The 26,332-nt window shown below is 42.9% G+C and overlaps 1 protein-coding gene across 2 annotated transcripts in view; it reads right to left on the bottom strand.

The window, feature by feature from the left end:
* The window catches only part of LOC139339469 (ephrin type-B receptor 1-B), a 153,776-nt gene that overhangs the window by 6,173 nt on the left and 121,271 nt on the right, over positions 1 to 26,332 (bottom strand). The window contains exons 8-14 of one of the 2 annotated variants that reach the window (XM_070975093.1): positions 23,939 to 24,047; positions 22,949 to 23,013; positions 18,357 to 18,545; positions 16,881 to 17,128; positions 14,811 to 15,026; positions 2,692 to 2,841; positions 549 to 742 (exon numbers count right to left, since the gene is read on the bottom strand). In XM_070975093.1, the coding sequence (XP_070831194.1) occupies positions 549 to 742; positions 2,692 to 2,841; positions 14,811 to 15,026; positions 16,881 to 17,128; positions 18,357 to 18,545; positions 22,949 to 23,013; positions 23,939 to 24,047 (1,171 nt within the window). The remainder of the gene's footprint in view (positions 1 to 548; positions 743 to 2,691; positions 2,842 to 14,810; positions 15,027 to 16,880; positions 17,129 to 18,356; positions 18,546 to 22,948; positions 23,014 to 23,938; positions 24,048 to 26,332) is intronic. The other variant, XM_070975094.1, reaches the window with a different exon arrangement.

The raw sequence follows: 26,332 nt of genomic DNA, 5'->3' as shown, positions 1-26,332 counted from the left end.
ACAGACAGTCCACATCCAATCTGGCCGAGCTTGAGAGGATCTTTGAGTTACGGTGGAAGAAACTGTCCAAAGCAAGGTGTGCAGAACTGGCAACCCAACAGGATTCAAAATGAATCAAGGCCATTACAAAATAACATAAACATTCTGAATATGCATGCAAATGAGATGTTTCTGCATGAGTTCATTTTTCTAAAAACACAGTTTTGGTCCGTCATTATGAGGTCAAAATAATTTATATAACACTGCAAAATGTGGAAAAAGTGAACTTTCTAAAGCCAATACTGGGGTCTGGGTGTGTGGGGGAATCATAAGCAGCAGGAAAAAAAATCCTGGGGTGGAAAAGTTCAGGTTTGATGCAATCAACAGTAATAAATGCATGTTTATTTTATGAGCGCATAATAAGCATGTGCATGCTGGGTTAGTTTGTGCAGACAGCCTGTGTAAATACCATATATATAAACAGATGAAAAGCGTGTTTGTGAGTAATTAATGTCCACTTCTGGCTGAACGTGTGTGTCATCTGCTGTTGAAAAAGTGTTTTTACTCACACTGCAGGGATGTTGGCTACAGCTTTGAGGCTGGTGGGATTACGAATCATCTTGTCCAGGGTGCTGACGATGTCGGTGAAGCGGGGTCGTACGTTGCGGTCCTTCTGCCAGCAGTCCAGCATCAGCTGGTGTAGGGCACTGGGGCAGTCCATAGGCGGTGGCAGACGGTAGTCCTGCTCAATGGCATTAATCACCTGGGGAAGAAAGGGTGCAAAGGGGGAGCTCGGGTTCTTAATTAATCCAAACTGACAGTCCTACATTTATATGCCACATTTAAGTCAAACAGTAATTACAACAAACTTCTTTCAGTCAGTGTTTTTCCACAATCTGGCTGGTTGTCAATAATACACTGCATCAGTGTTTTCAGTGACTGATGTCATTAAGCACATCCACTCTGTGATCCTGACAACAGTGTCCCCATCCCATACAGGCACACTCCCTCTGGTCACTCAAGAGACAGTGAGCATTAAGGGTGATGTGCCCTGCCTCTCGTTTCGAGCCAATCACATGTCACTCCTGGAGGACAGAGCAACGAAAGAGATGGAAAGGAGAGCAGAGGCAGTGTTGCTGCAGAAAGAAGTCATGGGGGAATGGGCAGATTGCATATAATTAACACTGTGAAGTACAGCCACTTGACACGTGTCTCTTAAAGGCTGCACAGACTATCCTGGGCTTGTTAGAGAGAAGCTACGACTAAGACTTTCAGGGTAGACGGAATTAGAATCGAGTGTTTTATGACAGCTGAATGAAGTTCACTCAGAACTTGAGGCGCATATGGCAGAAGCAGAGTTCCTATAATTCAGTGACCGCCTCTGTTTGCTAGCTGTAATGGACGACAGAAATAATTATACAAATGTTGAAGTCACAATAAATAATATTTATTGTGACTTCACCGTTTGTAGCTTTATTTCTGTATCTGTTCCGTATATCACAGTCGAACATCCTCAATCTGGAGCTATCTACTCATAGACACTGAAAACACTAAAGGTTTCCCAGATTGCTGCAGTGCAGAGATGGACCTTGCTCTCGCCCTTATCTATATATCCACGCTGGCTGTAGATGTAATCTTTTCTTAAAAATGCATAGTTGCGAGATAAGGGTCTGGTGTGAAATCAAGTGGATAAGATACTATCATTAAAAATTACAGGCTGCTCTGTAGGTTGCCAACTCCACCCTGGAGTTGACTGCAACTCAGCAAAATCTTGACAAATGGTGCATATGGAGAAGTGTTTTTGCGTGTGTGTTTTTTTTTAACATGTGCATGTGTGTGTGTGGACTGAGCAGCCGGACATGCTGAGTGGTGCCAGTCCTCTTCTCTGCACTAGTCCCACCAGGCAGCGTTTGCTGCTGGCCCACTGAGGCAACATCTGCCGGGTTGGACAGTCCTCATGGAGTGGGGTCCATAGAGGCCTGATGGTTGGCTAGTTGTCTCACTAAAGGAGCTTAGGGAGAGAGACCTCATAGTACGGGACTATGTCCAATGGTTGTGTGTGTTTGTGTTGGTGCCTGTGTGTTTATGGGAGTCTGTGCATGTGGACCTTGTCCAAACGGACATGGGGAACAAAGCAGAGCTCTCAGCAATCATTCATTGCTCTCAAAATCCGGCCAGGAAGGAAAGGGGATAGTGTGAGGCTGTTTCCATAATAAGTCTGCTTTCAAAGTCAGAGTCAAGGACATCTTCAGTGATGATGCTATGAGATGGGAACTGATAAAAAATGTGTGATTTATTACAGCTTCCTCTCTTGTGTGTTGTCCTTGATTGTGTATCTATGGGGTGAAAAGACAGTATAACCACATCTGTACGGAAATGGCCATCATATTAATGAGGCACTTTACTCAGGCTCAAACTTGGTTTTTACTGCTTGGAAGTTGAGAAAAGTGTTCAGACTGAACGTAAACGTTCCTTTTTACGATGCTTCTTAAAGATCCTATGAAATGCACACTTGAACTTTGCATGAGGCTGCTGCTTCCCAGAAGAAGGCGCATCTTTAGTGGTGAGACCTTGCTGCACTAGTAGGTATCACTTAAAAAGGTTATGCAACACATTTTTTGACAATTTCACCTTTCTGCCTGACATCAAATAGCATGCACCCCGTTAATGTCTCGCCACATTAAGAAAGTAATGATTTACAAATAAACTTACATCCTGGTTGGACATGTCCCAGTAAGGCCTCTCTCCAAATGACATCACCTCCCACATGACAATGCCGTAGCTCCACACGTCACTGGCCGAGGTGAACTTTCTGTAAGCGATGGCTTCTGGTGCTGTCCACCTCACGGGGATCTTCCCACCCTTAGAGCAGGAGAAAGGAACAGAAGGGGCAGAAGGGGAAATGAAAGAAATGTCTGAGTTTTTCAAAACACTTTAGTATTGTCTGTCTGACTGTCCAACTCCATCTCTCTCTTTATCCTCCTGATCAACCCAGCATATCAACCCTCCAACCGCTAAAATATACGCATGATTCTGCCCCCGTCTCAGCAGCAGCCCCCAACAGTGTCTGCCCTTTACACATCGACCAACATCACATTTAGCGCCTCCTCTCCCGCAGCCCTGTTTGGATAAAGGAAGATAGGCCTGGGCTTCTGCCTGTACGTCGAGCTGTCTGCTTGTAATTGGGCTACCTGGGCCTCGGGCATGCCACGCGCCCTGTTGACTGAAATTGACAGCTGCTTGTTTAAGATTCCACACACGCCCTCACACACACAGCTGGGAACATAGGCACAGGCACACACATAGATTATTGTGCGTGCACACCCACACACACAAACAGACAGACACACACGAGTCCCTAGTTGTGCCCCCCTTTCACAGCACCACCCGTTATATCTGGGTTGAGCTCGCCACCGGTTTAATAATGCCAATCAGCTGAACCTGAGCATTTGCAGATAAGCTGCTGTTGGAAACAAACCCAAACCTAGAGAGCAACCTACACAGACCACCTCTCTGAGAGCAAGAGAGGAATCAGGGAGAGAGGGAGGGGGAGCAGAAAAGAGAGAGGGAGGGAGAGAAATGAGCGAGGATTCAGAAAATGGATCTTCTGGGGTGTTTTCATACTACAGGCTAGTGTTTGAAATGCTGGACAAGAACAATCATAAACAGGTTTACATATGAGCTATTCTGTATGTGTGCATCTGTACTGATGTAGGTGTTGCAGGTCAGTGCTGTGTGGCACTGCAGAGGTGGAGAGGCTGAGCTCATTAATGAGCACCTCTTTAGGGTTTGACCTTTAAACGGTTGCTGACCCTGAAAAGAGATTAAACTCCTGACCCTGAATGGAGACTGCTGTTGGGACTCGCAGCAAGACACAGAGGCAACGCTCTCACCGAGCTCACCAGCCAGCAGAGAGAAAGACATGGCGCATTGAAGGAATTAGGCATTGGTGCAGTGTGTGGTTGTGTGAGTGTGTCACAGACAGAGAAAATGAGCGAACGCGAGAGAAATACGGAAAGGAAGAGATCAATAGACGAATAAAGGCTGTCTAAGCCCCAGCGACTTCAGTGCTTCTCTCATATCTCAGACTAGTTAATATCTGAATCGTTTCATCTAAACTGAGACCCGAGGACACTTTCTCTTGCCCTTTCCTTTGTCTGAGGGCAGACGGAGGTACGCACATATAAGCCAAGTACCTTGCCTACAAAAAAAATAACAAGACCAATCCCATTCTTCTTCATCTGTCACTCTGTCGGGGCCAACGCTGCAAGTCCATTATTTTGTTTGGGCAAACATACATAAGATGAAAAGTGAAGAAATAAAGGCAGAACAACATGAAAAAAAAATAGCTGCTTCAAGCAAAACACCGTCTATTACAGCCACTCTTTATCATTACTCGCTTACTCCCTCCCTCGCTCTGTACATCTGGTCTCATGCCCCAGGACCCTGTTGGGATATGAGCTGAGTGTCGCTGGAATGGCCTGAGAAAAGACACAAGCTTCACAAGAAGCTCCCCGTGCGCCTCCAATGAGACAGACTTTAGTAATAACATTTCCAAGGCGGGTGAGTCAGAGGCAGCTATGCAAACCGTTCGTAATTACTGCTGTGGGCCAGTGATAGCTCTGCCAAAATCCTGCTTTAATAACATGAAGTGCTGAGCAGCTCATGCATTCAGGGAAGAAGGCGAAAACATAATAAAAAGCATTGGATTTTTTTTTCTTTCTGTAGAAAGAGTGTTAATACCACAAGGAATGAGTTGGGGGGATAGTAGAAGTGATGATGGGAATTAAAACAGACCTAATGTCAACACAAAAGCACGAGTGCTTTGTGAAGCCTCGAAGCACGGGGACAGCTCTTTGGATATGCTACATTGTGCTGGCTACTAAAAAAGGAACAAGCTGTTTTCTGTTTGCCTTGAAGTGAAATATCGCCCCGAACGCAGAATTCACCCACTTCAGTATCATCTCGGATAGTTAACCCAGAGTATGTGGAGATGAAGCGGGCCGTAGCACACACAGCCACCTCAGCTGCAGAACGTCTGGGCCTTGAGAGGAGTAATCTATAATGATATCAAGTGATACTTCGCAAAGCTCCCTTGATAATAAAGAAAGTGGCATACAGTGCCTGATTTTCCTGAGATACTGGTCTGTTGTCTGGTTGATAAATGTTGGCACAATGAGGAAAAAGCAAGTGATCATGAGGGCGTGAAAACGGGAAATTAATGTGCCACAAAGATAGCTTCCTGTGTGCTGTCCCCTTTATCCGCACTCTGTGACACAATGTGGGATTTTTTTTTCTTTGCCAGCGCCACATCATGCACGTGGACAACACGTTCCGACATGTTTGTGCACAGGATTCCCATCCGGAACAGCTTGAGAAGACACAGGACTGTGCTGGCACCCCTTGAATGAGATTACAGTATGTGACTGGTTCCACCTGGTTGTGACCGCCCGTGACAGTTTGTGACCAGTTGTGACAGCTAGCAATATGTCTGGCGTGCGATTGCGACAGAGATGTGCTGCGACTGTCAGGTTAAGAGGTATCAAGGTGAGACGAGTGTGTTCCAGTGACAGCCAGGTCTGACAGATGAGGGATAAACATGTGGTCGCCATGTAATGCGTGTACTTACTGGTGTCTGTTATGGTCCTGTGGCCCAAGTAATGTGTGTGTGTGTGTGTGTGTGTGTGTGTGTGTGTGTGTGTGTGTGTGTGTGTGTGTGTGTGTGTGTGTGTGTGTGTGTGTGTGTGCAGACACTGATACACAGAGCGAGGATATGAAACACCTGTCATGTCTTTGCAGTGGCTTGAGCTATGCATCCACCAACGTGCCAGATACCTTCATGTAGACTGTCACTGACATGCTGCTGCAAAATGAAGTAATATCTGGAGCAAATATACCTGTCAGTGTGCAATAACTGTCATCACTAACATGCAGCAATGTCCCAGATGAATTTACTGTAATTTAAAGAGCTCAGTGTCTTCTCAGTCTTGTTTTTACTCAGCTTTCTTCACTCCACAGAAGCTATTTAGAGATTCCAAATAAACTTTCTCCTTCATCTGGAAGACAAATATGTAGATCTCCTTCTCCCTGTCCTTTTTCCTCCTTTCCCATTCCTTCCTTCTCCTTTCCTTTACTCCTCCAACTTCCGTAATCCATTTCCAAACAATGCACACTCAAATGGACTTGAGCACATTTACTCAGACTGAGAAGAGTGCTCATCAACATCCTTTTAATGAAATCTTGAGAGCAACGATCTGCTTTGGATGTCTGCCCGAATAGAAAGAGAAAGAGACTGAGAGAGATGGAGAGAGGAAGAGTGACACAGAAGACATGGGAAGAAAAATAGAAGAAGAAGAAAAAAAGGGGGGGGGGGCGTGTAACAGAGATGTTGGTTTCTCAGACACCCATGGGAATGTCTGCGGAGAAAGACACAGGTCTTTCACCATATATACAACGCAGTCAAGCAAAACTCCAAAGATCCGACATTAGGCTGGGAACTCTCTGAGGCCTTTTGTTTTTATATTTGATTAACAAATGAATTCTAAAAATTTCTTGATACTGCGTGGGAAGATAACAGAGGGGACTGAAAAAAATACTGTACACCCAGAATAGCCCCCTATAATTGCTCTGTTTCTGAAAACATGAAATTGTGATGCTTCACAAGCTTCTGTCTGTAGAATTCTGATCCCGTTTTAAATAACTGCTGCCAGGAACAGAAAACCAGTCAGATTATAGTATAAATTACAGCACAACACAGCAAGTGATATTGTAATACTTTACAGACACATTAAATTTATCTGTAACTGTTCGGAGTGTACTTAGAACTGAGAAATAAGCACTGACTAGTGCGCAAATCCAACTGCATCCCAATAATCTAGTAGTCTATATGATAAAAAAGCAAGGAACTTTAATTTTTGATTCACCTTCAATAACCCTGGATTCCAGACCTTATGTTAGCTTAATTAGCTAGCTAGCTGCAACCAATAAAATCTGCTTGTGACAGTTGTTGTATCAACAAAATCGCCACCAAAAAATTGAGAAGCATGCATTTGTCTTTGAGAAGTAAATCTGCCAGTGTTATGCTTTATAATATGTGCTTTGCAAGAACGGAGAGGTTGACAGACAAAGCAACAGTAACGAAGGCGGGTGGGCTTAGCGAACAGTTCCATATTTGCCAAATGTGGAATATTACTATGTCTCTCGGGCATCATTTTTGCAATTGCAAGGTCAATTATAACCTAATTAGACTTGATGTGATGGTGACTTACTGATCTCTTTGCAGTGTTTTAACAGTGAAGGTCAATTTACCTACATTTCAACATAAAATATCCAAACTATATTGTTTTGCGATTCTTTAAATCATGTTTGTATGTATGCATCTCACATTTCAGACACAAATACAAATCCGATTTGGCTTGGTAAAGAAGATTTAATGCAGAGCACAGCAGCTCCATTGCTGTCAGCACCAGGTGAGAAATGTGAAGTTGCAGACAGTATTTTTCTTTTCCAGCAAATCAGTTAGAGAACTAGCACACCACACATATTTTACTATTATAGCTACAGCTTTGGGCAAACATTAATGTTTAACAGCTTGTTGGCACTGCTTATTGAATGAGTTTATCTCCATCTTGATGCCTCAAATACACACTCATATCACGGAAAACACGCAGGCCTTGTTATGCCATTCACTAGCTTATTTTGAATCGATCTCATGCTGCTCCTTCTCACTGTTTGGGTTATTAAAGTTTCTCTATCTTAAGTGTAGTTTCAGGCTGTGGGACTTTTTGTAGCATTTCTGGCTGTGGCACTACAGTGTCATGTGGTAACAAAAACGCCATGGCAAGCAACCTCGTGGATTTGTTTTTTGTGCAAAAATAATCCTTCTTTATTTCTTTTGGATGATAATAGAAATATATTGTACCACCTAGGCTTATCTCAGAAAAGCCAGACCTACCTATGGCGATTTCTATGAGTTACCTTCAGCGTTTTACTCAGTACACAATTAGATTGTGAAAGAAACAATTCTTCACTATGTATTAAGCATTCTCCATGTGTTTTTATTATTTATTCCATCAATTATCCCCGTTCCCCAGCATCATTAGCACCATACTGTGTTTTGTTAAACAGAAATTTCAGCTCCCTCAGGGAAACGTCACCAATAGACCTCGACATCTCTGGCATCTGCTGACACCATCAAATTAAACCGAGCAAGTTTCCAATCTTACTTATACTATTACATGTTAATATTAGACAATGTATCACAGGATGTGGAAAATACAGTTGTATGTACAGGTAGTCGTATCAAACTGGAGCACAACCCGAATAGGTCTGATTTTTCCTCTGATGCAGAGTCTAATATTGTTCCTCATGCTGTTAAGTCTACTGGGAAGATAGCTATGAAGGTCCCTTTAATGAGAACAAAATGAGAAAAAAAAAAAGTAATGATCATGCCAACTCTTTTATTTTGAAGCTTTTAAAGAAGCAGAGGTTCTTCTTTGGAAGTTACTGCTTTGGTTAACCAACAGCTTAACCTTTGGTGTCACTGCAGTCTGCAGTATAGTGGTTTATAGAGACACAGGCTCACTAACAGAGACAGTATCTCTTTCACTGATTTAGCTGTACACAAACCGCTTCATTGTGAATCCTGATCAAATGCAAATGTAGTCCAACAGCCACAGATGGTGAATCAATGCCCACCTTATACTGTCTCTGGCAAACACGACAGAAGGTATAAATCAAGGTGGAGTGCTCTGGATGGTTGCTCCTGCTTTGAAGCAGGGACCAGGTATGGATCATGTTACTTTCCTTCTTTTCAGAACCTATACCTCCTCTGTATTCATTTCCTTTTCTGGACATTTTCTGCTGCTACATTTACTCCAAGACTGAGCAAATTAAATTCTACAATATGAATAAAATTGGCCAGGAAACATCTTAATTAGTTTCAAATACAATACCCAGAAACAGAAAAAACAAACAAGGGTAGGATTTGGCTGCAATCATGAATGAGTGTGATGGGTGGTGGGATCATGCCGTGGTGACTGACACTTGCAGGGGGTGGGGAAGACCACGTGAACCTCTCCACATGCTCTCCTAATGAAACTGATAAGTGAGTACCCAGCATGTGTATGTACTAGTCTATGCCCTCATAAGCTAAAAATAGGACTGGGTATTGTGGGAAATGCCAACATTTGCACTGGGGAGAAAAGGGGAAAAAAGTTCTGAGGTTCCTACCACACATCACATGTGAACGGCATGATGTGCTGTAACTCAGATCCAACTGTCAGCTCATCTGAAGATATCAGCCCTAGATTGATTTCCAACATGACTGATACTATACCAAGCCGCAGCTGCTGACTACAGCCAGTGAGATTTGGAGGAAACACGAATCTGAATTTGTGTCATTCCAACTACAAATTACATGAGCAGTTTTTGGAAGTTCAGCAATGTATACACTGTTCAAAAATAGCCTGCAGTAAACCTGACTGCTGTGCATCATGAGATAATCAGAGGATCATGTCCTCTATTTACCAACACTATGAAATAAAGAAAAAGAGCTCTTGATCTTAAACTTTTAACATTACAAAGAGTGAAGCACATGCCCATTACTGACAATACTGTAGTGTGAAATTGCCATGTGGTGTAGTGTGAACTAGACAGCAAATGTGAGATCTGTATTTACAGTTGGTCCTTTTAAAATGCAAGCACTGCTAGCGGCTTGCTGGAAACAAATCTTGCCTTATCCAAATGCTTTGAACCCCAATTTTGCTAAGTGTATCGTTTTCGCACGAGATTTTCATTTTCAGTCTGTAGATGAACTTGCAGTTTGCCTGAAATTAGCTGTGATAATGGGGGGATTCTGGGCTTGCATACCCTTTTGTATGGCATGAGATGAGTTGTGGCCATCATGGTGATGCCACAGTGCCTGGGAGATGCCATTGCAACAGCCACAAAGGGTTCACTGGTTTATATACAGTAAATATTGTATTTTTTGCATACAAAAAAAGATATGTCAGGGAAAAATCTACAGGTAAAACACTTTGTTTGCCTTTGGCCCAGTCCATATGGACATGTTCCCATTTCACTTCTTGTTTACTCAGAGACTCTGTCCCTTTAACTTTATGCAGTGCATAAATATTTCACTACAGGTTGAATAGACAAGCCAAAAAAAGTGCATGGGCCTGAAGCCAGAGAGAGGGGGGAAAGGATGCAAATAGAAAACAGACAAATGACAGAAACAGCAGCGCGATCCACATAGTGTGAGCACTGGAGTGGAGCTGAGAGAATGTCACTCAGGTCACAGGGATTTGACGGATGAGCTTTGTTACCGGCTCTGTGTGACCTCGCCTTTCAGCCAATCTCGGCCCCAATGACACAAACAAACACGCAGACATACATAGGTACACACGGAGAGAGGCACCTGGGGGACATGTATGTGTATACACAGCGCGAATGCACACGTCTGACCACATACAGCAAATGCCTACGCAGTCACAACATGAAGTACACATCGCATGACATGCAAGACAGTGACAGCCTTTTCACACCATCAACTGAGGCACAAGCAAAAATTCCTGACCCACACCTGCCCTCCTCACTATTGCCCTGTGGGCATGAACTCTTAATAGAAAGGGTAACACCACTTGTCTCAGCTGTTTGAGGCATGACATTCTGAACTTGCTCGCCAGATTTTAGAAAAAGATCCACACACACACTCCCTATTGACCACTTACTTTCTTATCTTACAAACTGCACATTAAACCCCAGCGACCATGGCAAGATCTCTGACTTTCACTCACCCGTGAACACAAAGCACACAATGAAACATATGACACATCGCCGCTCGTTTGACGCGTCATTCTTCAGCCCTACACTGAGTCCGCCATTCTGATGCGCCTTTGTGTTGCTCTGGGAAAAGCCTTGACATGGAAAAAGAGTGGACAGCTGGAGAAAAAAGAAGGGTAGATAAATGGATACATGGATGGATGGCTCCTTAGATAGATGGAGTAGTGAATAACGAGGGCAATGTGAAAGTCTTCCGGGTTCGCCGGCTGTTCCAAAATCACTCTTCCTTCTTCTTGTCAGGTAAACAGGGTCACAGGCATCTCACCTGCCCTTGTGATTATGTGCTTACTTACTTCTTAAACCATGCAACCATATACATGTAATCATAGAAATCAATATGAATATGAGAAAACCACGGCTGCAATGAAACACACAGCTTTAAAGACTTTAAAATGATTAGCACACCTTAGCACGACCAGTGGAGTCCGAGCATTGTCCTGTGAGCCTAATTAATCACGACTTTGGTGTGCAGCCAACAGAGAGGGAGGACAGCCCCCTTCTGTCTGAAACCTCCACAACATTGCTCCAGAGTGAACTCACATCCAGGGTTAACGCAATTACCAGCATGTCCTCCCAACCATACATCCAGCATCACACCACAGGCACTGTAATTGGTGTGCCTAGAATTGCAGGGAAAAATTAGAAAAGCAGTAGAGGGAAAGAGGTGATTAATTTGCTGGAGGAGGAGGTCGATGGCGATGTAAATCACTGGATGTCAGCACAATTTAATTTCCCTGATTCCCTCGGCCTTGTCTGCCACGCCAGCCTTGCTCACTGATTGGTTAGCGTCGGGTCACAGCTGAGGAAGTCGTGGATTGAAGGACACCATGCATAGCTTAATTACAGTAAAGGACCCTGTATGGGACCTGTAGACCCCCACATTTGTTTGCATGTTCTCCTGAATACAGGGGAAGAGGGATCAGGAGGACAGGCGACATGAAAGTCTGTGGCATCATCAGCCCAGTCGTGCTGAATATGTTAGCTGATCACATTTAGCTCTATTTAAGAACTGAACAGGCATATTGATGGACTCAGCCTCTCAGTACGTGATGAGATATGAATGAAACTGCTCCCTCGATTTGGAACGAACAAAAATAGTTATGGAACTGAAGATTTCATCAGAATGCTTACGATAAGGCAGCAGTCAGTATGAAAGTGAAGCACAGCCAAAGCTTTGATGCGCTCTTTTTTTTTTTTTTGGTAATCTCTATCTGTAACAAACACACCATCAAAAAAACTCAGTGTGCTACCATCAGAACAGCTCCCCAGCTTCAAACTTCAAACCTCACCTGCTCTATTGACTCTCCAGATAATGCCCTCAAGGAGACTTTGTTTGCATTAAACAACGTCAAAATGCCGACCACAATCTATAATTCAATCCCCACCTTTTACACCCTGTTTTATTAGCAAGCTCAGCGGCACACACAACAAAGGTGCTGCTCCTCTTTGTTACTACATAAGACCCATTCAGCAAGGTTTAGCCACAGGGGTCAAGCATACAAAGCAAGCTATTCCTGGGGAGCAATTATCTCTCAGCCACACCAGTGTGAGGTCATATAGCTCATCTGGCCTGTATGACACTTGCTGTCCACATGTCGGCAAGCCCCTCCTGCCAATCAGTAGCCTCCCCTGAGCTTACACTGTCATGTCATGCATGTGTGTTTTTGCATACAACCTAAAGTAATAATTCTAACAGAGAGCAGTTTCCACCTGAGCTCAGTCACAAAGGTGGAAGTAAAATAGAAAATAAAATGCATTGTGCGTTTTTGTATTATTGTTTTGTTTCCTCACCTATATTTAGATGAAAACAAATTATTTTGAGAACTCTCCTTTCATACCTGCATAGCACTGACTCAGAGGCCTATTTGACTGCATGCTTTTGATCTCAAGTTTTGCATGTGTTGAAATACCTCTGAAACTAATCCTAAAATAAGCCCTTTTTTTCTAGCGTAATTTATTCATATTTGTTCATAATATATACAGTGCTGCCACAATGCTGTACATTCAAAGAGTATACAGTGAATCATTTTCAAAAAGAGCCCCCAAGGCAGTTTTATGAAACAAAATCTCTACTTGCAGGCAAAGTCGCAGGTTGTTTAGGGTCACTGAAGCCTGGTGACCAAAAATAAGAGGAGGACGGGTGAAATACAGGACAGGGCTCAGTGGCTTGCAAAAATAAAAAAAATGTGTGACTGTTGCAAGTGCATTTATATTGTAAGTTAACCTAAGAATAAAATATCTGTTTTTACTTTAGATGAAATAGAACTATGCTCTTTTACCTATATTGACCCTTTTTTCTTGAGGTGGTCCTTACTGTATACAAAGCACAGGCAGCAACACTCATGATACACTGGCAGTACACAAGCTAATTTGCACCAAAGTCTCAAAGCAGAGTCACTAAGGTGATGCTAGACGCATGTGCATGAGCCTGCACACACACACACCCACCCACGCATACACACAGAGACATAAACATGCATGCCTGTGCATGAACACATCATTGCTCATATGCTAACACACACACACACACAAATAGACACTCAAATAACAACACACGCACAAAGTCAGGCATGCCGGGAGTCCTAATGACCTGCGCGTGTGTTTGCGAGGGTGTAAGAGTGTGTTTTGAATTAGGAAGAGGAGAGGCAGAAGATGAACTAACGATGGCTGCTAATAATTACAGATCTGTAGTGTGGAGGAGTTAATGAGGAGCCAAAGCCTCCCATGATGCCCCAGTAATAATGAATGAGGAGTGAGAGAGAGGAGGGAGGGAGAGAGGGGGTGGAAGCTGTCAGTTTGAGAGGCCGCAATGCCCTTTGCTTTCTCTGCACTCTGGGCATGTCAACGAGAGAGGAGCCTTCCCAGAGGAGGCTTGTCTCCACACTAATGAAGATGTGACAGACCTCCAGTCCGTGACTTGCTGAGTATAGGAAAGAGGATGAGGAAGACGAGAGAGGCAGCTCATATAAAATGAAAGGCACTGAAAGGTGAAAGGTTTCTAAGACCTTCAAAAACAATGAGACACTGTCAAATAGAAGCAAAACTGATTAGACTGATAGGTTGCTATGATGTTTCGATTGCTGTATATGTGAAGTAGATTTTCAAAAGCCCAAAAAGACCCAGATATGTACTACACGGAACCAAACCGGACCCACCTATTATTTGAATGCCGGGACCCGGACCCATGCAGAATCAAGAAATGTTGGACCCTAACTCATTAGACGCAAACCTGATCTGCACTGATTTCACAGCAGATTTCTATTAACAAGTTAACATTAATTTAGAAGTTGTCAAAACAAAACTTGGTGACTCACTTAATGTAACGTTAGTAGCCTTCTCCCCTGTATTTGGCCATGACTCATAATCCATCCTCCATGCCAAAAGTTGGTAAAATTCAATCAGGTTTTCTGATTCAAACATGGCAAACCTTCTCATTATTTCACCTTAAAAGGCCATTTGTTATCACAGTGACGGATGACAAACGTGACTGGTTTAGAATCAGCTTTGCAGTTTTGTTGCATCCAACAAAATTGGGTGGTGGTAACACTGTCGCCTCAACGAAGGTGCAAGAAGATCACCACCTGATCAATGGTGACAACAAGGAACTGGTCCCCGGTTGCCGGTCGGCTGGCAGCCCACTGCTCCTGGTCCGCCGCGGAGGAAGGACAGACCAAGGATGGGTTAAAGGCGGAGAAAAAATTTCACATATGCATGGCGTGTGCAGTTTCCCTCCCTAACTTCACATGTTGTGTGACACAGGATTTCTTCTTCTTTTTCTTCTTAAAGTAAAGAGAAAGTTTTCTCTATAGAATTATGGTAACGATTGCTCGTTCGTTGCCACAGCTGCTAATGTTAGCATTGCTTATTTACTATCATCTGTGCTCTCTGAGACGAGTCTGTTGCGGTGTTGGTGCAAGTTCCAATAAATAAAATAGAAATAATGTTACCCATGGCACTGAAGCAAGTAAAAGATGACCTCAAGTACTCACTAGAGAGCTGGTGTAGCTGGGATCAGAGGTGTCATCCTGCAGGTAGCGTGACAGGCCAAAGTCAGACACTTTGCACACCAAATTGCTGTTGACCAGAATGTTTCGCGCAGCCAGGTCACGATGGACGTAGTTCATTTCAGAGAGATATTTCATGCCAGCTGAGATCCCACGCATCATCCCCACCAACTGGATCACCGTGAACTGACCATCATTTTGCTAGAGGACAGAGAGAAAAACACACAAAAATGGTTACTTAGATATCATCTTTGTCATGATTAACACAAATGAGAACAGCTGGAGGAGAGAGATTTCAGCAAATTCTGAAAGATACCATTTTGGCTGAACATTCCAGACTTGAAAGTTTTTATTTTTAACCCCTACTGCTTGAATCTGATTCTCTATCAGGAAATATCATTGCAGACTAAATTAGATTTTTGTGCCATTTTCTGATGTATGATACAGCCACCATGTAGTTTGGCAGTAAAAGCTCAGAAATGACTTTTAAAGGAAACTTAAGTAGACAAAATTCCTGTGCCAAGTTCTTCTTAACGTTTACAGAGGAGCAATAAAAAGCCTCCTGACTGGAAACATTACAAATTAGCAAGGAATATCCACAGCCCAAGACAGAAGGGTTCTGCAGTGGGTGATTGAAACCACCCATGACATCATCCGTACCCATCTACTGAGCATCAGTGGTATCAGTGAGGTGAGGTGCCTGCGCAGAGCCCAAAGGATACTAAAAGACAATACCCACTCCAACAACAGTCTGTTCACCCTTCTGTTGTCTGGCAAGCGATACAGAAGTATCCACTGCTGTATCACCAGACAACAGAGCAGCTTCTTTCCTCAGGCTGTGAAACTCCTCAGCTCATCCTCCACACTTCACCGAGAAAAATCATTTTTTTGTTTTGTGTGCAGCATGAAAGGAATACAGCTTGCATTCCACTGTAGAGCTCTTTGTTGTAAAATGGTAAACCTTGAATCTTGAACCTTGATTTCTTCAGAAATTCAGTGAGCATCAAGGCCGCACAGTGGGAGTCTCCTCCAGAACCCTTGAGGTATATCATTATTACCACAGCCAGAGGGTTCATGCACATAGTTAAATTGGGACAATGTGTTGTCACACCTGTAATGAACATAACAGTCTAATCGACCTACTTTTCCAATCTATTTGAAGTTTGAGCTACCTTTTTCCAAAGCAGGTAATTACATTCATTTATTTTCTGGTTAGAGTTTTTTTTCATTCCCTTTGTTTTAAATGATTTGTTGTTTACACTTTGCTATGACAAAATCAACATGCTGGCCTCTTTTCTTGACTTGGATATCTTCATAATGTCCAGAAGAAATGTGTACTTGTATAAGATAGGATTGGATTGAATCCAATGGCTCATGGTAGGTGTTAAAGCATTGTTCCATGCGGAAATGCAGACATCCATCTCTTTAACATCCACACTTGGTGCCCCTAACCCTGTGTGAATGCTCTGAAGAGCAAGCTTTGAACCCCCGAAACACAGTAACAAATAAGAGGGTAAGGGAGATCGATGGAAACACAAGTCGGATGTGACGGTTAGCAAAGCCAACTTCAAAGAGCCCCTTTAAACCCACCCTAGATCAAAGTGGAATAGAACACCAATCCATGAGATTGAAGGAGGAAAAAAAGCGAGTTGAATATTGATTAAGCTGTATGTCCGCTCAATCCTGACTATAAAAGAAAGAGCGAAGAGTCCATTATTAGCTCCCGGCATTAATAGAGAAATTAAAGTCTGATACGGCTAGCTAATGGAAATTTTCAAATTAAGAATGATTGGAATCATGCTCATTGTCATGAAACAGATTCTCTGTTGGCATAAGATTAGGTTTAGAAGGCTCATTCTAATTTGTATTAGGATGGATTCTTAGCTTCAACATCTTTTCTGGGATTGTTTAACAATTCCTTTCCAATTAGCTTCTGAATACCATAATGCAAGGTTTCCATTCAACTCCTGAATATGACTTTTGATCACTGCACATTGCTGTTTGCAAGTTTTTTGTATGGCATAGTACATGCATGTGTTCAGGATAATTACTCACCCTGAGGAAAGAGTCAAGGGCACCATTCTCCATGAACTCTGTAACGATCATGACCGGACGGCTTTTTGTGACCACGCCCTCCAGACGGATAATGTTTGGGTGGTCAAACTGGCCCATGATTGATGCCTCAGACAGGAAGTCCCGTCTCTGCTTCTCCACGTAACCTGCCTTAAGGGTCTTGATGGCCACATAGATCTCCCTCTTACCAGGCAGCTTCAAACGGCCCTTGTACACCTCCCCAAATTCACCTAGAGAGGAAACAAGTGCAGAGTGGTTGCTCTGTCTAAACAAGAGCTGATCTACTTTTGTGTGATCCCTCAAAAGATTAGCAGAGTTGATGAGATCTAAATCTATTCATTTATCAAGCTTTTTGGCATCTCATGTTCTGAGGCAGAAATGTTTCTCAAAGTGCTATTATAGATCTTGAGTTGGTCTATATCAAGCATGCTGAGTGTTGTCCAATACTTCTGAAGTGTTGCTCCTTCATGATATTCTTAACAGTGTGACTCCTCTGACTCACCATAGTCATCTACTCTAAAAGTCTGCCAAGTGTCTTCATATTCCCCAATCAAAGACTAACAGCCAAGCACTATCTGGTAAATATCTGGAACCTGTTTGATTAATTATCACCACCTTGGTGTCCCGCAGAGACACCACACAGTGAAATCAACAAAAAACGGAAATCTTTAATTAGTTAGTCCCCTTGCATCCTTACCCCTATCCTATCTCTGTCACTTCCTCACACCTAGCTTGCTGAGTAGGCCAGTCCACAGGAGCTATTCCCGGCCCAATCTCATTACCAGGGGTATTTTAGCCTCTGTGTGAACCAACACATATGGTATCAGCGTGCCCTCCCTGCTGTAAAAAAAAAAAAAAAAAAATATATATATATATATATATATATAGAAAAAAAGGTGTGTCCTGTCCCAAGGAAAAGAGACACATTGGACATACTGAGCCTAAGCTATTTTAGTCTCCACTTGGAATTTACTTCAAAGCAATCAGCCCCTAATTACATGTTCATCAGTTTCAACAATATGTTAGAGATCATCCTGAAACAAGGACAGAAAACAAAACGTCTCCACCTATTTTACATGTAAATGAAAAGGGATGATGCAAGGTAGAGCATGTTAGAGAGCAACACTACAAGGATCCAAAAACAGAGAAGCACAGGGAATAGGCCGCAAGGCTTGAGTTATTTCTAATACCATTAGGTCCCAGGGTACCTGGCCTATATGCTGCTAGTGCACTTGACATGGGCCCTTGACATGTTCCAATCTGATGTGGCTGCCAAAAGGGCTGAGCTTTACAACCTTGAACAAATTCAGGCTAACCTTGTTTGCATGCAAGCTGACACTGACATGTACATCGACATATAGCATGCATACATGAAAATATAGCAATTTTTATTAGCTTTGAATAAATATGTGCACACACACATGCACACAGACGGTTCTATATACCCATTCTCCATACCTGCACCAATGACCTCCTCGATCTTCACAGTAGAGACGTCGATCTCCTTGGCGAACTCTCGTACAGCTTCGTTAGGGTCTTCATAGGTGAAGGGATCTATGTAGATCTTCATCCCCGGAGAGCCTGAGAAGTGGGTCGGGCAGCCCAGTGGGGAGGGGCAGTTAGACATGTCGGCTCGCAAAGAGAGTTCTAGAACAACCAAAGTGCTAAATGAGCTTTCCAGCAGAAGAAAAGGTTCTTTTTTTTCTTTGGCTAATGTCCAGTGTTAACGATTGATGAATGTAATTGCCCTTCACATCGTAGCCTAAATCACAGTGTGACACAGCATTACTTACAATCACTACAAACTCTTAACAGTGGCAAACAATGGGAACTCCGTTTGCTCTCTGGTCCACCTCAGAGGTGGGAAAGAGCACTACAGTATGTAAATGACTATTAGCATATATTGCACACATTAAAGAGTATAGGTGGATGCATACAGCTACAGTTCGGAGTAGAGCATACAACAAAATGGTTTGATGACTCAGTACTTGGAGGAAGGAAACAGACCAAAAATATAGATGAAGGGCTATAGAGAGAGATGATGGTATATAGAAAAAGTAAATGTAGACAGATTTTTTTTTTTTTTTTTTTTTACCCTTTTATCCCTTACCCTAGCAGTCTCTGCTCTTTGATAGCGGTAAACCAATTTCCCCGCAGCCTTTTCCTATAGGAGCTCATAAAAAGATAAAACCACTGCACTATCAACTAGCTCTTTATGCTGTTCTGCAGTAGGTGAGCTCAGTTCACAGACAGTAGATGTCTGCAAACGGAGGACAGATTTTCTGTGTCGACAGGCTGGGTGGGGAGGAACGGCGAAAAACACTTGTAAACAAATTCAATACACGCTGCCACAAGACGGACACTACGGCGAGCAAGCAGCCGTCAAATCATCATTTCTACAGTGACACCCAAGAGCTGCCCTCTTCCTCAGAGCTGTTTAGTTAAAATCTTGGCTGCCATGATTGGAATAAACCCATCTCCATCAAGTCAATTTGTGCCCGCTCATTTGCATAAGCCACACAGAGAGACGGAGGGGTCTCAAGAGACAGGAGGAGGATAAGGTCTGGTCTTTGAGGGATCAAGGTGCCTCACCTTGCTCTTGACTAGAAGCTGATTCTAGTTACCGCACTAATTGCCTTGAACCCTGTCTGTGTGAATGTAATTGCTCATTAGAGATTCCATACAGATTGTATTCAAGTTAATCTATCAGAGGGTTTACAGCTTTGCATTCCTTAAAGTCGTTCTATTTACAAGTGTTGCCAAGCTGCTCACTCAGCAGCACCACTGGGTAGGACTCATAATCTCAGCAGGGAGCATATACAACTACAAATATATGGAAACACATAAGCTCAAAATCACACATGCATGCGCACCAATGCTCACATACGTACACCCATTAATTTCTAAGTCCAGAGCACCACTTTCATGTATAATTTAAAATGCAAACAGTTAATATCTCTCTCTCCCTCTGGTGCAGCCCTGGTTAACTGGACTCATCTTTTTATGGCCATCAGATAAAAAATAGATTCCAGCTTTAATATTTTATTGGTCCTTCAACTGAGTGTACGAAGCAAATGTATCCAAACGTCACTTCTATTTTTACCCAATATATAAAACAAGACGCCAGTCGGGAGAGAACGCACGGCTGATGAAATGACTCACAAGCAGTCAACGCATACAATCATTTCAAATCCTTTTCATTTAGATGCCTGCATATAAAACCTAAAGGGCAAAATGGACAAACTTGTTAATTTATTGAATTTGGATTATAAATCTAAACAAAATACATAGGCTATAAGACAATTGCTAAAATGGTCTAGAGCGGCATTATAAATTACAGTTTAGTGCACTGCACTTAACCATGTTATTTTCACCAATGTCCAGCATTTATCCTGCTATTAGTCTGCCCTGCTCGATTACTGAATGGCCCTAATGCATCCACAAATCAACCGCACTGCAGTAATGCTTACATTAATCTATTACTGGCTATGGGTGCAATCAAATTACTGGCCCTACTATACAGGATTTACATATCGCCTTAAGACAAACAGCAATGTCAGTGAGTGCCTCGCAAATGCTCATCTTTAAGTTAAAGGAACTCTTTCATACGTTAGTCCTTCACCAAAGAAACATAATTTCTTCTAATTCCTTTTGCCTGACAATATTTGTCATTTAGCATTTTCAGTATAATTATATGTTTTATGTGATTATCCACTTTGAGAAATTACATCGACAATTGCAGGATACTGTACGCCTATAGTGAATACATTCCCATTTCACGTCGTCCAAGATATACACTAATTCACTCTCTGGCTCTGTGAATATAATGAGTTGAGTTTACTTCCTAAACACACTCTAATTATCCATTGTTTGATGTCAGAAAATCATTTGTCAGACACACACTGCAGCTTATTAGTATGGAAGTCACAGAGGGGATCTAAAAATCGTGAGATTAACAGTCACATCTGTATAGTTGGGATGGTCGGGCACGTAGTGGCTTCCACAATCTACAGACGCTTACCAGTACTGTTAATGTCTTAGTTAACTGACTTTATTTACATGAATGCAGCATGTAGTGGGAAGAAAACACATCCGGCACCTAACAATAGCTAAATTTGTTTAATGGGCTTTTGAAAGCATTGTGAGGACCAGATGCTGAAGAACAAAGAACAGCTGAAGCTGCACAGTGACAAACGGGGTTCGAACATTCGTGATTTTAAGATGTGTTGGTAGTTGTATGCAGAGAAGTATTAGGGCATATAGTGAACATGCAGTGCTTAGAAATGTCTGTCAGTTAATTAAGTGATGTTGACAGGCTGTTGATGTGCGGAAGCGAGCAAAAGGGATTAGATGCACTGAGAAAAAATGATAAATGTGAACAAACAGGGCAGTGAGTCGAGCATGTTGGAATGAGAGCCGGTGATACTGATGGTGGGCTGATGTGGGCAATTAAAAAAAAAGCAAGCCACAAAAGCAACACTTGATTAATGCGTTGGACTGCTGTGTGTATCCATGCATGTGTTCCAATCTGCTTATCGTGACATCCGACCCAGTGTTTGGTGTAATGTTAGAGGTCTGATTTTCATAACCATGTCCATTCAGCTGCACTCCTAAATTTACAGCATGAGCAGCGTCCCTCTTGATGCTTGTCACATTAGGTGGGCTGGAAATGAGGGGACATCACCTGACGTGTGTGGCAACAGCTGGAACAGTAGGCAGCTGGGTGAACGCCGGCAACACATTTTTGGAGACTCACCCAAAACAATTGGCTGAGCGGCACTATTTAATTGTTGCGTTGAATACTGTAATTACAAAACTGTCAGTCAAATCTTGAGAGAATAGAAGAAAACAATGAATCGTGGGGTAGGGGAATACTTCATGAGTGTTGGCGGTTTGAAGGTTGAAGGAATAAACCTATGAATAGGATCCCTTATCAGCGTTTTATTTCCTCTCCACTTCAAATTGCTTATTTGATGATTAGGGCTGCAAGCGTCTCTGATCTTTTGTTTATTTTCACCACTTGTGTTAATTGCATTTGGTTTTCCCAAAGATAGCCGGTGACAAAACTGACTCTTCTGCCCACAGCAGTTTTAATGAGCCTCTGGCTGCCACTGCTGTGACACAAAGTAACCGTGTTGAAACGCTTTGCTGTGTCAGGCTCAACAAAACTCTATCCCCTCGAGTGAGCCCCTTTTCAGACTGCTAGGTCGGCAGTACGTAGGGCTTTCATTTGAGGTGCGTGTGCATGGGGGATGGTGTATGTGTGTCCCTCCAGGCTCCTTCCCCTCATCAGTCACTGCCGAGGGGGGTGCTCATAACATGACTCAATCACGTATATTGTACAGCCCTGAGAGATGACTGTCAGTCAGTGTCATTGTATAAAGGAAGGAAAATGACATTTACATCCACAAACGCTTGCTACCTAAGGTTCTTTTTCTTCCGCCCTACCTCTTTTCCATTAATGCATTATGTAAGAGTACATGGTTTATGTATATATATCCAATATCATACATGATCTGATGGCAACAGAGGGCTGGATAAAGGAGAAAAGGAGTAGGAGGGGTGGCAGATATCAATAAAATATAGACTATGAGAACATTCAGGAAAGACATAACTGCTCTGAGGCAGAACAGTTCTCTGAATTTCTTACTTTCACAATAGTTAACATGAACGTTTTTTAACCAAAGATCGAATGATATTTGCATTTGATTTGACAAGTCAAGTCAGTTTTATTAATACAGCTCAGTATCACAAATCACAGTTGCCTCAAAGGGCTTTACAATCTATACAGCATACGACGCTGCCTGTCCTTAGACCCTGGGAATGGTGAAAAACTTTGTTCTGCTCAGGCAGAAATATGAGTGGGCTGAAATGTTCATCTTGAACCACGGAAAGTCTCACAGTTCAGGAGTCAAGTGTCAAAATGTAAACAGCTTCATAAATCATAAGTCATTTTTGGGATGTCCAGAAAATTAACAGACACACAAAATGCATGGCACCAAAAACTGCCCGCTAGCTTATAGCAGCTGTAAGTGCGAGGGTGAACTCACCTCTTCCTGTGCTGTAATGTTGCAACTTGTCACTGTACACCGCCTCCTTGGTGTATGCCCTTTTCCTGCGGGAGCAATGAATATTGAGGGAAGAGAGAGAGGAGAGAGAAGAGAGAGAGAGAGATGACAGGATGAAAGGAAGTGTAAACGAGGCCTTATTACTGTTCATGTTTCTCTGTATAGCCTGAAAATGACGTGGCTGAAATTGAATCAGTTGCAGAGGGTTAGCAATGGCAAATGAAGTTTATGAAAATGAGCTGATTTTTAATTAGACCTTGATAGGATCTCTCTGCTTTTCATCTGTCTCCTCTGCCTCAGCATCAAAAGGAGCCTGGCCTGTTTGATGAACACTTTACTTGCTCAAAGTTGCACACAGCACTGCAGAAAATTCGACTTTCATATATCTAAAGCCGAGCAAGATAGTAATGTGACAATGTGACAAACTGCTGCAAAATTAAATTGGCTTGACTTAAGTAAGTTAACAGGGCAAAGTAGGAGTTGTTAGGTTCTCTAAGGAATTGAACATTCCATTTCAATTATGTCAACTTACCTCTCCTTTCCATCAAATTGACTGCTATTCCTAAATGCTCTTTGAGTATATATAAGGAGCTCGCATAGTGAATTTTCCTGGGGCTGTGACTAGCTCTCAAAAAACATAATGTAACAGATACATTTCAGTGTCAAAGAGCCTCAGTAATATTGAGATAAATGTTCCAGATGTATCACTGTTGTATTGAATTGTACTTTGACATAATGTATTTTATGCAAAGTAGTCATGTCTTCATGCAGAGTTTCTATCTGTCTTTCAGAGGTTATTATGGGGGAGTATGTTGGACTTATTGGATACCATGGTCCACCCCTGCAAGGAAGCCAAATTTCTTGAATAGAAAAAGTTTGGAGCCTGAAAAGAAGCTCAATGAAGTGTATTTGTCAGTGACCAGTGTACTGTAGAAGAAAAAATGTAGGACAGAAAATGGAAAATGTGGTTACCTGCTGCATATGATGGAGATAGCAACGAGGGAAACAATAAAGACCACTCCTGCTGCCGCTGACCCTGCAATCAGAGGAAGCTGCTCCCTCAGCTCAGACTTGAAGTCATCTGTGTTACACAAAAAGAAAGACAGACGGACAGGTATTATGAATGGCTTAGGTGGAGCTCCAGAGGCGCGACTGCGCTTAGTTGGTGGTGTGCATGTGAGTGTGTGTTTGGGAGGTAGAGGGAGAAGCAGAGAGAAGAGGCAGAGTGGACTGCATGTTCTGATGGATAAAGAAAACATATAGATCTCTCTCTCTGTTGAGCAGTGCTGACTGAAATCCGGCGAGCTTTAGCAACACTGACTGACAGGTTGGGTTTGATAAACCCAGAGAAACAGAGAGTGAGAGAGCAGCATAAGACTGATGGCGAGAGAGAGAGAGAGAGAGAGAGAGAGAGAGAGAGAGTGAGCGAGCGAGCGAGGGAGGCCTCGCCGCCTTCTATGTTGCACCTGTCAGACAGGAGCGGACAAGAAAGTGCACCTTGGAATGTTGTTTCTCAGGTGTTGAAAAGGAAGCCATCTACTGCCAATCACACGTATAGCCCAAACATGTTTTATGCATGTGACTGGGGCAGACTGGTGGTAGTTCAGAGGACAGCTTAAATGCCTGCCTAAAAACGCTACACAGCAGAATCCTCCGTTTTCTTTTTGTGTGCCTGTCTTCCTGTGACTTTGGCACCGCCAAACACTGTAGTTAAAGCATTGCACGATTTAGCATGCTGCAGGCAAATCAGCAGCTTCTAAATCCAATCCCCCGTGTAGAATGGGCCTATTGGATTAAAGTGATAAAGGGAGAACTAATGCATCTTCGGAGCAGTGCGAAAGCTGGGATATATGAGGAAACTCAATGTGACAGGAATTGCTCACTCTTTTAACTTGCACATTTATCAAGTACGTTTCGAGCAAACAGTGTGAATGATGTTCCGGCTACTCAAGCTTCTAGCCAGTCGTCCTGTTTTCTTTTGATGCATTTTAGGTGTGAGAGGTCCAGATAAATCTTCCCTTCACCCATATGAGAATGTGATTTTCCCTGACAGCCAGAAAGCACACTGCTACCTGTTCCAGTGGTAAATAGGCCCCTATTACAATCAGTTAGTTCTCAGGGCTTCTGCCTATTAGAGAACTGGCGGACTGTGACATCAGTTACCTTACTGATGGACCAATCACCTCTTTTCATCACTGCTTGTGAGTATGTGTGTTTGTGTGTAGAGGTGGCGAAAGGACACCTTGCGGAAGTGTATGAAAATGCGCTGACAGGAAGACCAAAGGGATTATATGGTTTTTTGTTTTTTTTTTTTGAGAAAAGACATAGAGAGAGGTGGTGTCTTCACAAGACAGCGGAGCGCCTTGACAGGGGGAGAGGAGACCGGTAGAGGGGCAGAAGGTGGAGCCGTGGGTGTGATTGTCAGCAGTTCTCTAGCGTCTGCTGCTAATTGCCTTGATGAATGTCGTGCTGTGGCAGCGAGCCAACGGATGAACAGTGTTTGTGTGAGCGAGCGTGAAGCACGTTCGTGCGTGTTTGAGGGAAGGATCGTTCGCGAGGGAGAGCGGGGGACATGACTGTGCCACTACATCTGCTCTGCACAGGTAAATAGCCACAACGATCACCTTCATCATCATTATTATCCGTTCCATCTTCCCCTCCCTCAATTTCACCACCTTCTCATTCATCGTTATCATTCTCATTAAAACAATACAATGTGGAAATGTCATTGCTGTCTTTGATTCATTATGAGCTACAGCCACGCGTGCATTGTGTTCTAGTCATCCAACAAGGCACAGTGAGGCAGCACTTCGTAAAATCTTGTGAATGTAACACGTATCCAATCAAATGTTTAATCCATCCAGACTGAATCATGCTGTGTTAATTTTAGTACCGATTTCACTGCCTGGCAAGGCTATGAAAAAGCACTACATGAGGAAATGATATGCAACGCCACCAACCCTGCACACACACCTCCTTGCACTTACACTAATAAACATAGTTCCACAACCTTGCCAGAGTAGCAGGTGTTGCAGCTCCTCTTCAGCCCCCTCCCTCCCCAACATTCCAGCCCCCCCCCCCCCCCCCCCCACTCACAGCAAAAAATTAATCTCATCAACTACTAATCACAGCTATGCATTCTGGGATGGCTCTCCAGCAACAGAAGGGCTGGGTGAAAAACCAATTAGCTAAGCATTTTGGATCAAGCACAGTTAGTTGCACAAACAAAAGACACTCAGCGTTCTACATATTCAAAGTACCCACACGCACACATACATACACGCACACACTCAAACCTGACCGTGGAGGAAATTAATTTAGCTGTAGAAATAGAAGTGCAATCAAACATTGCAGTTCCCCTCTATC

This window comes from Chaetodon trifascialis, chromosome 11 (assembly GCF_039877785.1).
Source record: "Chaetodon trifascialis isolate fChaTrf1 chromosome 11, fChaTrf1.hap1, whole genome shotgun sequence".
Lineage (NCBI taxonomy): Eukaryota > Metazoa > Chordata > Actinopteri > Chaetodontiformes > Chaetodontidae > Chaetodon > Chaetodon trifascialis.
The sequence above is the reverse complement of the archived record's forward strand: the minus strand, read 5'-3'. Positions and strand labels throughout refer to the sequence as shown.